This window comes from Bos javanicus, chromosome 13 (genome assembly GCF_032452875.1).
Source record: "Bos javanicus breed banteng chromosome 13, ARS-OSU_banteng_1.0, whole genome shotgun sequence".
Taxonomy (NCBI): Eukaryota; Metazoa; Chordata; class Mammalia; order Artiodactyla; family Bovidae; genus Bos; species Bos javanicus.
The window spans coordinates 28,802,022-28,819,076 of record NC_083880.1 but is presented as its reverse complement, the minus strand read 5'-3'; the positions used below and the strand labels follow the sequence as shown (position 1 = coordinate 28,819,076).

Below are 17,055 nucleotides of genomic sequence, written 5' to 3'. Positions count from 1 at the left end.
AAAGAAGACTGAAAGCGAAGAATTAATGCTTTTGAACTGTAGTGTTGGAGAATACTCTTGAGAGTCCCTTGTACTGCAAGGAGATCCAACCAGTCAATTCCTGAATATTCATTAAAAGGACTGATTCTGAAGCTGAAGCTCCAATACTTTGGCCACCTGATTTGAAGAGCTGACTCACTGGAAAAGATCCTGATGCCGGGAAAGTTGAAGGCAGGAGGAGAAGGGGATGACAGAGGACGAGATGGTTGGATGGCATCACTGACTCAATGGACATGCATTTGAGCAAACTCTAGGAGATAGTGAAGGACAGGGAAGCCTGGCGTGCTGCTTTCCATGGGTTTACAAAGAGTCAGACACAGCTGAGCAACTGAACAAACAAACATAGTTACCAAAAATGTGTATCAATTAGAGTTACTACCTCATATGCGTGACATCCACAATTCACTACCAGTCTCCTCATTCTCCCTTCATACTAACTCTCTTCCAGTCCATTTTTCCCCTTTGGAAACTGTTAAGGCAGCTTTGGAGAAGGCAATGGCACCCCACTCCAGTACTCTTGCCTGGAAAATCCCATGGACAGAGGAGCCTGGAAGGCTGCAGTCCATGGGGTCACTGAGGGTCAGACATGACTGAGCAACTTCACTTTCACTTTTCACTTTCACGCCTTGGAGAAGGAAATGGCAACCCACTCCAGTGTTCTTGCCTGGAGAATCCCAGGGACGGGGAGCCTGGTGGGCTGCCATTTATGGGGTCGCACAGAGTCAGACACGACTAAAGCAACTTAGCAGCAGCAGCAGCAGCAAGGCAGCTTTACTCCTAAAAGCAGGATGTTTTTGATACATCGTTCTTAGAGCTCTAGCTCAAGAATATAAATTACTCACACTCCAAATTATGCACAGTTTCTTGTCCCTGAAATTTGCTGTGTATATTTTAAGAGAAGCCATGTCTTGGGTTGCCTTTAAAATCATGTAAAGTCGTTGCTGAGACTGGGAGATAGACTGCCTTAAATGAGAAATATTAACTGTTCTCCATAGGCTGATCCCTGTCTATCCTAGGAAGAGGATTAAAGAAATACACAAGTATATCTTTTATGAAATCCCAGATTTTTGAAATACTTTGTCCAAATTGAATTCTAAAGGCAAGGGGCTCAAGAAAACCTGATTTTGAAAGCTCTCTGGAGCGTCTCAGGAGACCAGAACAGTATTACATTTGTGCATACACCTCACCTCTCCTGCAGTCTCCAGGTTATAAGGCCAACAGGTCACTCTTAGATGTGGTGAGAGCAGGTACCTGGCATTTTGGGTTCCTTCAGGGCAGGTAGAGTTTTAACTCTACCTGTTTAAAAAATGCAGCTACATGGCAGGACTTCTGCTGGTGCTGAGTCTTGGTGGCTGACATCGTTTGCTCTGGTACTTGCCTGCATTGCAGACATGGGAAACACATTAGCTCATAGGGAGGTCTGTGAATATGAGTTCACCCATCAGGGAAATATATTTTCTGTACAGTCTTGGCTATTAGAGCCATTCATCACAATACCGTCGCCCCCTCCATGGTGCCTTTGTCTAACAAGAGATGCTTGTCATGAAACCCACTCTAATTCCCCTATTAGAGGCCTGAAAACAGAATCAAAACTATAATTCAGAGAACATTTATGTACAATTTATGACTGACTGTCAAGCTAAACTACTCTGACAGCTTGCAATCTGCTTTATAAATAACATGATGCTTTGTATCAGTTCTTTTCTTGGTCCTTTGTTTTATGCTTGCTTTGCTTAGATGTTATATGCCGAGTAAAGTGGGTCTATACCTCCTTTGGGAAAATGAAAATTCATGGGAAGGTACTAAATTGGAGAGTTTCAGCTGTTCCCACTTTAAAGAGCTCATGAGAAGGGGACGAGTTTTATTATAAACCAGAGAGTTTCATATTTTTGTTCCCTTCTCCAATGCATGTAGGCCACCTTCTCCTTTGGCATCAATATTAACTGTTAAGTGGTCATACTTGTTTGGAGTCAGAAGCTGGAATTTGCATGGATTGTTCAGCAATTATTTAAGGAACAGAACAGAACTCAGTAGACCAAGGCTGTTTTTGTTATAGGACAGTAACAGGATGGGTGGCATCTGTACCACTGTAGGCTTGACAACCAAGTGTTCCTGAAAGATTTACTCAGGCCTGAAAAATTGTCCAAAGCAGTGGTCTTTCTTAAGATGCAAGATTTTAGCCCTGAAAGGGAAAGGAATTCTGACACAAGATAAAACCTAGATGAACCTTGAAAACATGATGTTACCGAAAGGACAAATACTGTATGATTCCATTTACATGACGTACCAAGCCATCAAGTCCATAGAGACAGAAAGCAGAATGGGGGCTGCCAGGAGCTGGGGTGGTGGGGAGTTACAGTTTAATAGGTATAGAGATTGAGTCCTACAAGACGAAAAAGTTCTGGAGGTGGGTTGCACAACCATGTGAATGTCCTTAAAACTGCTGAACTAGCCACTTCAATATAGTCAGTTCAATTCAGTCACTCAGTTGTGTCCGACTCTTTGCGACCCCATGGACTGCAGCATGCTAGGACTCCCTGTCCATCACCAACTCCAGGAGTTTACCCAGATTCATGTCCATTGAGTCGGTGATGCCATCTAACTATTTCAACCTCTGTTGTCCCCTTCTCCTCCTGCCTTCAATCTTTCCCAGCATCAGGGTCTTTTCCAATGAGTCAGCTCTTCACATCAGGTGGCCAAAATATTGGAGTTTCAGCTTCAACATCAGTCCTTCCAATGAACATCCAGGGCTGATCTCCTTTAGGATGGACTGGTTGGATCTCCTTGCAGGCCAAGGGAACTCTCAAGTCTCCAACACCACAGTTCAAAAGTGTCAATTCTTCAGCTGCTCTCTTTATAGTCCAACTCTCACATCCATACACGACCACTGGAAAAACCATAGACTTGACTAGACGGAACTTTCTTGACAAAGTAATATCTCTGCTTTTTAATATGCTGTCTATGTTGGTCATAACTTTCCTTCCAAGTATTAAGTGTCTTAATTTCATGGCTGCAATCACCATCTCCAGTGATTTTGGAGCCCATAAAAATAAAGTCAGACACTGTTTCCCCATCTATTTGCCCATGAAGCGATGGGACTGGATGCCGTGATCTTCGTTTTCTGAATGCTGAGCTTTAAGCCAGCTTTTTCACTCTCCTCTTTCACTTTCATCAAGAGGCTTTTGAGTTCCTCTTCACTTTCTGCCATAAGGGTGGTGTCATCTGCATATCTGAGGTTATTGATATTTCTTCCGGCAATCTTGATTCTAGCTTGTGCTTCTCCCAGCCCAGCGTTTCTCATGATGTACTCTGCATATAAGTTAAATAAGCAGGGTGACAATATACAGCCTTGACGTACTCCTTTTCCTATTTGCAACCAGTCTGTTGTTCCATGTCCAGTTCTAACTGTTGCTTCCTGACCTGCATTCAAGTTTCTCAAGAGGCAGATCAGGTGCTCTGGTATTCCCATCTCTTTCAGAATTTCCACAGTTTATTGTGATCCACACAGTCAAAGGCTTTGGCATAGTCAATAAAGCAGAAATAGATGTTTTTCTGGAACTCTCTTCCTTTTTCCATGATCCAGCGGATGTTGGTAATTTGATCTCTGGTTCCTCTGCCTTTTCTAAAACCAGCTTGAACATCTGGAAGTTCATGGTTCACATATTGCTGGAGAATTCTCCTGGCTTGGAGAATTTTGAGCATTACTTTACTAGCGTGTGAGATGAGTGCAATTGTGCAGTAGTTTGAGCATTCTTTGGCATTGCCTTTCTTTGGGATTGGAATGAAAACTGACCTTTTCCAGTCCTGTGGCCACTGCTGAGTTTTCCATATTTGCTGGCATATTGAGTGCAGCACTTTCACAGCATCATCTTTTAGGATTTGAAATAGCTCCACTGGAATTCCATCACCTCCACTAGCTTTGTTCGTAGTGATGCTTCCTAAGACCCACTTGATTTCACATTCCAGGATGTCTGGCTCTAGGTGAGTGAGCACACCATCATGATTATCCGGGTTGTGAAGATATTTTTTGTATAGTTCTTCTGTGTATTCTTGCCACCTGTTCTTAATATCTTCTGCTTCTGTTAGGTCCCTACCATTTCTGTCCTTTATTGAGCCAACTTTGGGTGAAATGTTCCCTTGGTATCTAATTTTCTTGAAGAGATCTCTAGTCTTTCCTATTCTATTGTTTCCCTCTATTTCTTTGCATTGATCGCTGAGGAAGGCTTGCTGGTTAATTTCATGCTATGCTATTTTACTACAGTTAAAACCTTTTAGGTAAAAACAAGAAGAAGCAAACTTTGGAGGCAGAAAAGAAGAAATGGCCTTTGCAAGATTGAGTGGATAGTCTTTCACTGGCAGAAGCTTGAGGAGTTGACGCAAAGAGATTCAATTTTTTTCCTTGATGTTTATCTACTCTTACAGAGGAGGGGGTGGGGAGGACGCAGGACGGGGGTGAGTCTAAGGATCTAATAATATTCTGAGGAAAAATGTCGTTTCCTTGTTTTTCACAAGACTATGTGCTTTTCTGTCATCATGTACAGAACAAGGTCTGATGGGGGTTTTACAAAGAACCATTGATGGTGTGTCTGTGTGAATTGCCCCGGCATCGGTCACAGCCAACTTCGGCGGGACCCACTGCCCCCGCTCTACAATACGCTCCAGTGTGTTTGGCCGTTTATGAAAGGTCACAAGTGAACTGAGAAATGGGCTGGAGTCAAAAACATGTGGCCCTATAAATATCAGAGCCAGACGGTTTAGTCCATTTCTTCCCCACTCTCCCTACTCACCCCATCTTGCTTTCTCGCTCTCTCTCTCACCCACTGTCGGGATTTCCCTGCCTTTCCTACGGCACCTCAGACCGTGAAGTTATCAAGAGCCAGGATTCTTCACTGCGTGACATCATTTTATATCCAGACTGCCTTAATACAGCTTCCTTTTTTCCCCCCAATCCTTTATGATTTCTGGCTACAAAGCTCTACCCAGACAGTCTGCAATGCTCTGTTCTCTTTTGAGAGTTTCTACTTCCCATTAGTGGCGATTCTGCCTTGTCATTAAATTTGTCACCAAATTTTCCGAGCGGAGGAGTGTACAGGTTTGGGCCGTCAGGGGGGACCAGATCACCCAGCGGATCGTCCGTTATGACTTTAGCTGCCAAACTGGAGGACTTTGAGGTGACACTGGAACACCTGCTCATGGATGTGTTTGTAAGTAAAAGCAGACCCTCCCTCTGCCACCCCCAGGGTCTTCGTGTCCCCATCACTGGGTCTGAGTCTCTTCCACGATCATCCAGTCCTTCCTGTGCTGTTGTTAATTTCTTCCTCCTGTGCCTCTAGGGGGAGAAAACCATAAAGTCACTAAATGCCTGAGCTGTGCAGATTGGTCTATATGGATTACAAAGCAGAGTAGCGGCTTTTTAAACCAAATAACTTGCACAAGTAGGAATGAATGAGATGAAGAAATAAAAAGCGTTTGCCAGAAGAGACCAAAGCAGCTTCAAAAGGCATTGCCGAGGAAAATCAAATTCGTTTGTTAAGGGAAGCAATCCCTCTAGAAAAAAGGGGAGGGTTGCCTGAAAAGTGTGTAGTTTGCTGATGAAGGATGCAGAGGGCAGGGCAGCGTGAAGCCCCCTCTCCAGTGCCTGGATCCCTGCCTCTTTCCTCTTTCATAGGTATCAGGTTACTAAGACTTCCTCAGGAGTTGATTTTATAGGGAAGGCTGTTTGAATGATCCTCTCTTTTAAAGAAAAAGCACTTGACAGGGACAACTTCTGTACCGTGATAAGCTCAGAAACACAGTCTTTGAAAACCCTCGGCGTTTGTAACAACCTAAGCAGTGTTGCTGTGCCACACTGGCCACAGTCTTTCTCAGTCTTTCCTGGGGGTTTTCTGTCAATGACAGGGTCTGTCTGCTTGGTGGGGGTTTAGGAAACTCCAGACTGTGTGAAACATGCAGGTGGTTACCTTCCAAGAACAACGCTGGCTCTGCCCTGGGAAAAGGCAGCTGGAGTGCATTTGGAGGACAAGCCATCCTGCCTCTCAAATCTGGAAAAGGCTTTCGGAAGGTTGGCTCTTTCTGTACTCTGCATCACTGAAGCCCTTTCAGGAACCTTTCGGGGAATGGTGTGTTTTGGCAGATGTGAGAGTCTGGGGCTTTTTCTCTTTATTAATTTATAATTTGTCTTCAAATTGAGGCAACATGATGCTGGCAGGATTCCCAGAAGGAATCAACTTTTCCAGGGCTGGGAAACGGGATCTCAGGGATTCACAGTCACTCTGGCCATAGGGCCAGGAAATTACGCCCTAAGGAGGAGAGTTGTCAAGAACTGAGAGGGTCCTTCTGGGTTTCCAGTGATGGGAGACCCACAGCTAGCATCCTTACTTTATCTGAAGTAGAAAGAGATGGAATGGCAGGATGAGAGGGTTTCTCTAATGGCTGATATCCTCTATCCAGCCACCACTGCCTGCCACAGTGGGGCTGGTGGCCGGTGGCCATAGGGTCTTGCGTGGGACGGTCTGTGGTATATCAAAGAGTTGATGTGAGTTTAGTTTGAGAGGGTACAAAATTAACCAAGGAGTTGTTTTCTCTAAATACCACGAAGTCATTAATATATCATCCTTCTCTCCTTAACCACCTGTACCCCTATGCTCTTTTACCAATGCTTCCATCTCCACTGTCTTGTTTGGAAGGTCCTAGAAAGGATTGCTGTCACACCCTCCATCCTTTTCAAGAAATGCAACCCATAATTTTATGGCCCCAGTTTAGGTCCTCACTACTCTCACTTGGGCTAAGCATCTAATTATCCTCCTGTTGTATCCAGTGTTTCTCCTCTGGTTAATCCTACCATTATCATCTCCAGATCAATCTCCTGACACTCTATTTTTTAATTCATAAAAAATAAATTTACACTAGTTTTAGATTCACAGCACAACTGAGCAAAACGTATAAAGATTTCCCATATACCCCTGTCCCCACACACTCACAACACCCCATGCTACAGATATCCTCAATAAGAGTAGTACATTTGCTACAACTGATGAACCTACCCTGACACATCATTATCCCTAAAAGTCAATATTTCACATTAAGGGTTACTCTTGGTGTTGTCTGAACAAATGTGTAATAATGTGTATCCACCATTGCTGTATCACACAAGGTAGTTTCACTGCCCTAAAAATCCTCTGTTCTGCATCTGTTCATACATCTCTCTCCTCTAATGCCTAGCAACTAATAATCTTTTTATTGACTCCATAGTTTTGCCTTTTCCAGAATGCCATATAGTTGGAATCATAAATATATAGCTTGGCTTCTTTCACTTAGCAATATGAATTTAGGCGTGTGTGCTCAGTCATGTCCAACTCTTCGAGACCCCATTGACTGTAGCCTTCCAGGCTCCATGGGATTCCCCAGGCAAGAATACTGGAGTGGGTAGCCATTTCCTCTTCCAGGGAGATCTTCCCAATCCAGAGATCAAACCCAAGTCTCCTACATCTCCTGCATTGGCAAGTGAATTCTTTTCCACTGTACCACCTGGGAAGCCCGTATGAATTTAAGTTTCTTCCATTTCTTTTCATGGCTTGATAGCTCATTTTTTCAGTACTGAATATTATTCCATTGTCTGGATATAGTACAGTCTGTTTATTCATTAACCTACTGAAAGAGAACTTAATTTCAAATTTTGGCAATTATGAATAAGCTTCTATAAACATCCATGTGCAGGTTCCATTATGGCTGTAAGTTTCAGTTCATTTGAGTAAATGCCAAGGAACTTGATTGCTGGATTATATGATAAGAGCATATTTCATTTTGCAAGAAACAGCCAAATTGCCTTCCAAACTGTGCCATTTTGCCTTCCCACTGAATGACAGCTCCTGTTATTTTACATTCTTGCCATTTGGTATTATCAGTGTTTTGGATTTTGACCATTTTGATAAGTAGGTAGTGGTATCTCATTGTTGTCTTAATTTGCATTTCCTTTATAATAATAGATGATTTTGAGCATCTTTTCAATACCTTTGCTCTTTTGCCAAATATCACTTTTTTTTTGTATTTATGTAGGTTTATTTCTGGGCTATTTATTCAGTTATATGGGTCTAATCTATTCTTGTACCAATAGCATACTGTTTTAATTAGTGTAACTTTCTAGTAAGTCAAAGTTAGGTAGTGTCAGCTCTTCGACTTGGTTTTTTTCACCAATATTGTGTCAACTAATCTGTATCTTTTGCCTCTCCATATAAATTTCAGAATCAGTTTGTTGATATCCATAAAATTGTTTGCTGGGATTTTGATTGAGATTGTATTAAACACATAGATCAAGTTGGGAAGAACTAGCAGTCTTGTAATATTGAGGCTTCCTATCCAGGAACATAGAATATTTCTCCATTTATTTTGTTCCTCTCTGGTATCTCTCATGACAGTTTTCTCATTTTACTCATACATATCTTGTACATATTTTGTTAGAATTATACTTAAACATTTTGTTTGGGGGAGTGTTAATGTAAATGGGACGGTTTCCCTGGTGGCTCACATAATAAAGAACCTGCCTGCAATGAAGGAGACCTGGGTTCCATCCCTGAGTCAGGAAGATTCCCTGGAGAAGGGAATGGCAACTCACTCCAGTATCCTTGCTTGGTGAATTCCATGGACAGAGGAGCCTGGCAGGCTACAGTCCATGGGCTCACAAAGAGTTGGACACAACTGAGCAACTAACACACACACAATGTAAATGATAATATATTTTTCATTTTTAATTTCACTTGCTCATTGCTAATATGTGGGAAAGCTGTTGACTTTTGTATGTTAACTTTGTATCTTGTAAACTTCCTATAATCACTTATTAGTTCCAAGTATATTTTTGTCAATTCCTTCAAATTTTCTACATGGATAATCATGTCATTTGTGAACAAAGACAGTTTTATTTCCTCTTTCCAAATCTATATAACTTTTGTTTCTTTTTCTTGTCTTATTGTATTATTTAGGACTTTGTTCAATAAGATGTTAAAGCAATGCTGAGAAAGATATCCTTTCCTTGTTACTGATCTTAGAGGGAAAACTTTAAGTTTATCACTGCTAAGTATGATGTTAGTTGTAGGGTTTTGAGGATATTCTTTATCAAGCTGGGGAAGTTTACCTCTGAGCCCTAGTTTACTGAGAGGTTTTTTTTTTTTTTTTTATCATGAATGGGTGTTGAATTTTGTCTAATTCCTTCTCTGCATATATTGATATGATCATGTGATTTTTTTCTGTAGCTTTCTGATATGATGAAATACATTAGTTAATTTTTGAATGTGTAAACAGCCTGGGATAAATCCAACTTGGGCATAGTATATAATTCTTTTTATATCTGTTGTATTCTATTTGCTAATATTTTGTTGAGGATTTTTATATCTATGTTCACAAGAGATATCAGTCTGTAGTTTCCTTTTCTAATAATATCCTTGTCTGGTTTTGACATTAGAGCAATGCTAGCTTCATAGAATGAGTTAGGAAGTCTTCTGTTTCTGTTTTCTGGAAAAGGCTGTTGAGAATTGGTGTACTTTCTTCTGTAAATGTTCAGTAGAATTCATCAGTGACTCCCACCTACCTTCTGACTTCTCTCAAGATTTTTTCTTTATCACACATTCAAGATTTTTTTCTTTACTCTATGTTCATAGCATAGAGTAAAGTAAACTATTTACAATAGCCAACCATCTAGGAAACAACCTAAATGTCCAATGACAGATGGATGGATAAAGAAAATATATATACGCATGTATTCCAATAGTAATATTCCATATAATATGGAGTATTACTCAGCCATAAAAAGAATGAAATAGTGCCATTTGTAGCAACATGGATGGACCTAGAGACCATCGTGCTAAGTGATGTAAACCAGGAAGAGAAAGACAAGTATCATATAACACCACTTATTATATGTAGAATCTAAACGATGACACAAATGAACATATCTACAAAACAGAAGCAGACTTACAGACACAGAGAATCTATTTGTGGTTGCCAAGGAGGCAGGGCGGTGGGGAGGGACGGATTGGGAGTTTGGGATTAGCAGATGCAAGCTATTATACACAGAATGGATAAACAACAAGATCCTACTGTATAGCCCAAGGCACTCTATTCAGTATCTTATAATAAACCTTAATGGAAAAATACTTTTTTAAAAAAAGATTTTTTTCCTTTGTCTTTGATCTTCTGAAGTTTAACAATAATATTCCTAAGTGTAGTTTGTTTGTTTGTTTGTTTTTGTGGGGTTTTTTGGTGTGTGGTTTTGTGGTGGGGGCTGATTTTAGGGTTTTGTAGGTAGGGGGATTTGTCTGGTTTGATAGTCTCTGAGCTTTCTAGATCTATGTTTTGTGCCTGACACTAAATTTGGAGAAATTCTCAGTCATTGTTTCTTCAAACATTGCTTCTGTTTTTTCTTTTTTTCTCTCTTTCTTCTATTCCCATTATGCCTATGTTACATGTTTTGTAGCTGTCCCGCAGTTCTTGCATATTCCATTCTGGTTTTATTTGCAGTCTTTTTTTTCTCTTTGCTTTTCAATTTTAGGAGTTTCTGTTGTCACATCCTCAAGCTCAGAGATTCCTTCCTCAGCCATGTCCAGTCAACTGATGGAATCATCAAAGGCATTCTTCATTTGTCTTACAGTGTTTTTGATCTCTAGAGTTTTTGATTCTTTCTTAGAATTTCCATCTCTCTGTTTATGTTATTCATCTGTTCCTTTATATAATTAACCTTTCCATTAATGCCCTTAGGATAAAAATCATTGCTTCTATTGTTGCTGTTTGTTTGCTTTCTGGTCTGATTTAGTTCCAACACTCCTTACATGTCTGACTCTGGCTCTGATGCTTGTTCAACTGAACTGTATCTTTACACTGTTTCTCACTTTGAGGAAACCTTGTAATTTCAAGGTGGACATGATGTACTGTATAAAAGAAACTGTGCTGAATGGGCTTTTAGCAATGAGGCGGTGAGGTGAGCATTGGGGCATTTGATAGTCCCGTGTGAGGTCTCACTATTTTAGAAGCCTATGGCCTTAGGCTGTGAATTTTATAGCACTTCTCAGGGATTCCCCCTTTTAGGTGAGACAGAATGGATGGAGGGGGCTGGAGTTGGCATTTCCCTTCCTGCAAGTAGGTTATGCTCTGATTCAACCTCAACTGTTTAGGCTCTGGTAAAATATTTTCTCCTGAAGGCAGCCTTGTTCAGAAGCACAGAATGCTCTGCTGTATCTCTACAAACACATCTCTAAAGAATACTGAGAATGAGCTTCAATGTCGCATGGATTTGAGGTCTCAATCACAGCTTTGCAAGTGTTTAATCTTGATGAGCTTTGTCTTCCTCATCAAAATGTAGCTAATACTACCCAGGTTATAGGATCACAGTGAAGGTTTAAAAGAGGTCATTTAGAGCAAGAACCCAGAGCCATGCCTGATGCAGAGGAGGCACTGGGTGAGTAAATGATCTTCTTCCTTTGCCTTCTCCTATAAAAGGTATTGGTTGGTTGGTGGGTTTTTAAATAAATTTCATTTATTTATTTGTAAATTATGGCTGCACTGGGTCTTCATTGTGGCTCACGGGCTTTCTCTAGTTACAGCACACGGAGGCTTCTCTAGTTGCAGTGCTTGGGTTCTTTAGTTGCCCTGTGGTGTGTGGGATCTTAGTTCTTCAAACAGGGATCAAACCCACATCCCCTGCATTTGAAGGTGGATTCTTAACCACTGGACAACCAGGGAAGTCCCAAGGCATCGATTTTAAGTCCCTAACGGTAAAAGGTTATATCCCATGTCTTTGCCTCTAAAGCTCTCTCTCACTCCCATCACCAAACCTTTTCCTTTGAATGATCAGGGGTTTGGGTTCTGTGGAAGGACGGTATTTGCTCCCTGCCTCAATCACATCAACCTATGGCCATTTCTCCTGACTCCTTCCAAAATGGCAGCAGGTACCTCATCCTGAACTCACCCAGCAGCGGACGGGGACGGAGCCCTGGGCACAGACTGTGCTTGGCTTCTGCTCTCCATTGGGATCCCCTGGTGGGGCCTTTTAGCAAAGGGACCTGAGTCTGCAGCTCCCAGTAGAGAGCCAGGAAGAGTGTTCGACATCCCACATGGCTTGGGAGGATAAAAGCCCATGTACGAATGAGGGGATGTGATACCTACAGCCCAGTGTACCCCTCTCTGCATTCCTGGGGACTATAGGCTTTCTCACGTGTGTCTAATTGTCTAGAAAGAATATTTGCAGCCGAGTCCCATTAGCCTTGAGTTTCCTCCGTAGCTCATTAGAATGTCATCTAACTATCTCAACAACAGCTGTTTGCATATTGACACTTCCTTTCCAGGATTACAAAGATCCACTGGGGGATTTCGTGGGAATGCAAGGCTTCTGCTAGATGAGATAAAAGGGACACATCAGGCGTAGTGTTTCATAATTAGTTGTCACCACTCTGAGGCTTCTGTAGCTGCTGCAATGCTGCTAGGCTCACAAAAGGAAGTAACACATGTGTATATGCGTGAGCATTCACACACGCAAACACAACCCAACACTGAGGGAAAGAGTTCAAAAGATGAGATCAAGACTTCCCTGGCAGCCCAGTGGTTAAGACGTCACACTTCCACTGCAGGGGGTGTGGGTTCAGCCCCTGGTGGGAAAACTGAGATCCCACATGCCATGCAGCATAGCCAAAAAAAAAAAGGTGAGATCACTCAAAAGCATGAATGACCCTTCAGGACTGGCTCCAGAATTGATGGCAGTGCCTTTGCTGATGTGTTTGTCTTTTTCCTTTTGTCTGTCTATCCTCATCTTGTTTCAAAAGATGTACGGTACTTCTTTCCGAGGTGTAGCTTAAAAGCTAGGCATTTTAAGCTATCGGCCATTTTCAACAGCCATTTCAATAGCATATTCATGGACAGAGAACCCGGTAACAAGACACTGAAAGAAAAGACACCAGAGGAAATGAGGCAGGTCTCCTGAAACATTTACTCGTTGAATTACATAACCCCAGTATCTGGACCCAAATCTGTCCATTCAGAAAGAGGTCTGGCAATCCGGCTCTGCTTCCACAGCCAGCATCTGCAGTCAGCATTCCACGCACACCTTCTCAGGGCCATGAATGCCCTTCTAATTACCACTCACTACCCCCAGGCCTTATCTGGCTCAAATTATCTTGAACATTGCTCTTTCTCTTGACAGTTTCTCATTTTTATCAAAATTATACGTGTGCATGGCAATTTTCATAGCATTTTAAAGTTGAAGAATACTGGACAATTTGTAAACACAAACAGCAGGCTCCATTTCCACTTCTTTTCATCTCTTGAGTCCCTCTCCCCAGGGGCGCCATGGACATTTTCTTTCAACTGTTGCTTCTGGTAGTTAATGCCAGATTTCTCGATCATCTGTTTATACTGTGATTTCTTAATCACTCAATTTTGGGCATTTTATGCTGCCACCCTGAGAGATGAGGCTTAGAATTTACTTCAGTTGTTACTCCACATCCCTACAGGCTCACACATCTCCTTTCCTATTTTCTCAAAGTATCTATATCACAGTTTAAATCAAAATTCACTTTTATTATGACTATCAAGGTATTGTTTACAGCTGACAACTATTGTATAGTGTCATTACATAGCCTGGATTTTCCAACTTTATGTTTTTCCAGGAATTAATAGTTGCCTTATTTAATTATTCGCTCACTTAATATTCTGTTATGCCCATCAAGTATTTTTCTCTAAGATCTTCAATAGAGCTGTGTCTCTCCTTTCAATTTGGCAAATTCATTTTTTGCCACTCAATCTATTCTTTTTTCTTTTTTTTGAGGCATCCTTCCTAGATCCCTCCATCCTCCTACACCAATTCAACTAGCTCTCTTAAGTCTCCTAAATGATTGTCTTCTTGAGGCTCCCTTTTCTTCACCATTATTCTGGGAATCTCTTTGCACCTGTCCTGTGATTCATTCTCCTTTTCTTGGAACTCAGGTTCTCCTCTTTGTAGGTTTAACTTTCTTTTCCTGGAGATCATCTTCCAGTAAGCTCCTGAGAAAAAGTCCATGAGAAGTAAATTTTTGTGTTCTTGAATGTCTTCCCTCACACTTGACTAATAACTTGTCTCGTGGTTATGTGTCTGCTGTTGAAATCCAGACCTACATTTCCAAGCTTGACTTCCCTCTTTAGTTTCAGGTCAAAACGTTCATGCACCAAAAATTCTGTACATTCAGAGCTATGCTTATCATCTTCCAAATCTCCCCCGTCTCCTGTGTACTTACCTGAACTTATAAGACCTTTCTTCCTCTAGCCCCTCAGTAGAGAGGAACACTATTCTTCCTTCCAGCATTTATAACTTGCCAACATCATGTATTCAACCTTTCACCATCATTCTAGCTCTGGAGTTAATCATCACTCATTTGGACAATTGTGTTGACATCGTAGCTGCTCTCCTTGTCTCTACACACCTTGACTCTCCATTCTACCCTTAATCCTTTATCCCTCAAGTTAAAAATATTCAGGAAGGTAGTATCATTCCTTTCAAAAACAACTTTTAATGACTCTTTCTTGCAAATCAAATAAGATCTAGAATATATTCTTCTATAGCATTAAAGTCAGAATATGGTCTCATTGTCATTTGTGACCACCTTGTTCTCACACATGTGATTCACTGTCTCCTTCAAGTTTCACAACAGTCTATTATCTGTGTTCATGCTATAGGGGTTTAAAATTCAAATAGTATAGGATATGCAAGCAGACAGTAATAGAATCCCCTACTCATCCTCATTTAAATCTAAGGATTTGCCCACTGAAAATATTTTTTCTCATTTTGGCCATGATTTGATATTGAGAAAACATTTGGCATTTTGACTTACAGGAGCCCTCTAAGGCACACTCAAGATAAGCCACATTCCTAAAATGTGTCACCCAACTTCCTAATAGATTCAAACGTTTTCTTTCCTCTTCTAGGGCAAATACAGACAATGTGGCTTATTACAGAGACACCTGGGTAAATGGGCACTTACCCTTGGAGTGACACACTCCTGGGCACAGGAGAGAAAGCAAGCCGATGGCCCAAGAGAAAACCATCCCCTTCTGCAGTACCAAAGATATCACTTAAACCAAGATGAACCTTTCTCCTATTGAAGAAAAGTGCATGTTAAACTTCTCCTCTCTGGGAAAAGGAAGCATGGAAATTAGCAGCAGATTTAAGAGTGGGTCATTTACCACCCAATGCTTAACTGAAATTTGACAGCTAAAAGATAAATCAAAAGTCAACCTCCATTGACTGTTTGGAAGTATACTACATATATATTCAGCTAATCCTGGGTGGTCAATACCACAGATAAGGACATTATTTATCTGTCCATTCTAGGTGCAATTACACAGTTTAACCAGTACAAACAGCACTTCATAAATATCACAGATCAATGCTAGTTATCAAAATCCATCCACAACCGATAGCACATGAAAAAGGGTTTTGCAAAATGGCCTTGAAAGCCAATCTAAATGACCAGTCCCACACAGGTCAGCTTATTGACTTCTTAATCACACAGGCATCCTGGCAACCTTATTGATTCCTCAGGACCTGGCCGTGACATCACTCCTAACAGCACATGCACTCAGCCATTATTGCCATGCAGAAAAGCCATCATTCCACGCTGCAGCCATCGATTGCCTGACTTAGTCTCACGCTGGGAAGGGCAAGTGAAGCTCTGATGAGGAGGCAGGGGGCAAATCATACCCAGGTTCCATGTGAAGAATTTTCCTGTGGAGGAATAAGATCCATCAGCTGCTTGCAATCCAGGAGCTCTGCCTGTTCCCTCTTTCCCTGGGTGACTAGTTGAAATAATCCTGCCAGCATGCTGATGAGTCCTTTATTTGATGTCCATGAAGCAAGGGTTGCTAAGACAGAATATGGACTAATCCTCCACATAAGCCATTAATATCTTCCACTTGACATTCTCTTCCCCTTGATCACTATCATAAAGATTGAATGGGATTCTGGGATGCTTGGTTAGTAAGCAAGGTTTCCATCAGCAAAATGCTACGTTTTCTTCCCTGTCCTGGAAGACTGAAATCTGTTCTTTTGTGATGGGATGTGTGTCTTTGAATTGATGGAGATAGAGGGTCTTACTCTGGACTAATTAATTCTATACCCAAACGAAACATCCTCAAGAGGGAGTTCTCAAAATCTTTTTATCCCACCAAAAAAAGTGGGGCTTAGCTGGATGACCTTTAGGGAATTCAGATGGATGAAACGTGGCCATCATAGCAGGATATTGTATGAAGAGGGAGAGAAGTAGATGGTGAGGCCCAGGAAGGCTGTTGTGGTAACAGGAAAACAGAGTGTGTGTGTGTGTGATTTACAAAAACCTTTCACAAACATGATTTCATTTTCTCTTGACGGGTAGGTGTTCAGTAACCTTCCAGGTGCCGGGTCAGGTATTAGGTCAGCATTCTTTCACTTCCCCAGAGACCCTCATCAAGGACAGGAACTGAGTTTTAGGGACAAAAGAAAACTCTTCCAATAAGCAAAAGGTTTCTTATGTCCTCAATTCTAGGCACATCTAGGAGAGTGTAACAGTTCATCAACTGTGAGGCCACTTACCGCGGACCCCAGACAGGTGACTCCACTTCTTCCTACCTTAGTTTCTTCATCCAGGGAAAACAAGGGTACCTATTTGATAAGGTGTTGTTTGAATTAAGGAAAGGACTGTATTTAAAAAAAAAAAAAAAACCTTGAGAAGAGTTCCTGAAATAGACAACATTGGTTTAGACAAGGGTAAGGTTAGTGTGGAGTTTGGTATGAAATACAAGTAGAGCACAGACAATGTCATTGTCACCTCAGAAGCAAATAATAGATTCATCTTCGTCCACCAAACCTTTCCCAGCAAGGATGAGTGGGAGTCAAACTGAAGGATTCGGGTTATACTTCTTTTCTTTGCCTGGATGGTCATGGAAAAAAATCTGTTCCATGAAGCCCAGGACAGAGCCCAACTAGATAAAAGAAGCTTGCAACAGAAAGAGAGGAAAAGGGGTAGGGGG

The 17,055-nt window shown here is 41.4% G+C and overlaps 1 protein-coding gene across 3 annotated transcripts in view; it reads left to right on the top strand.

The window, feature by feature from the left end:
- FRMD4A (FERM domain containing 4A) overlaps window positions 1-17,055 on the top strand; it is a 749,223-nt gene that overhangs the window by 355,074 nt on the left and 377,094 nt on the right. The window contains exon 1 of one of the 3 annotated variants that reach the window (XM_061436069.1): window positions 4,811-5,243. The exons of the other annotated variants lie outside the window; for them this stretch is intronic. Coding sequence (XP_061292053.1) covers window positions 5,178-5,243 — 66 coding nt within the window. The 5' untranslated portion in view covers window positions 4,811-5,177. Of the gene's footprint in view, window positions 1-4,810; window positions 5,244-17,055 lie in introns of those variants that run through there. 3 annotated transcript variants of the gene reach the window in all.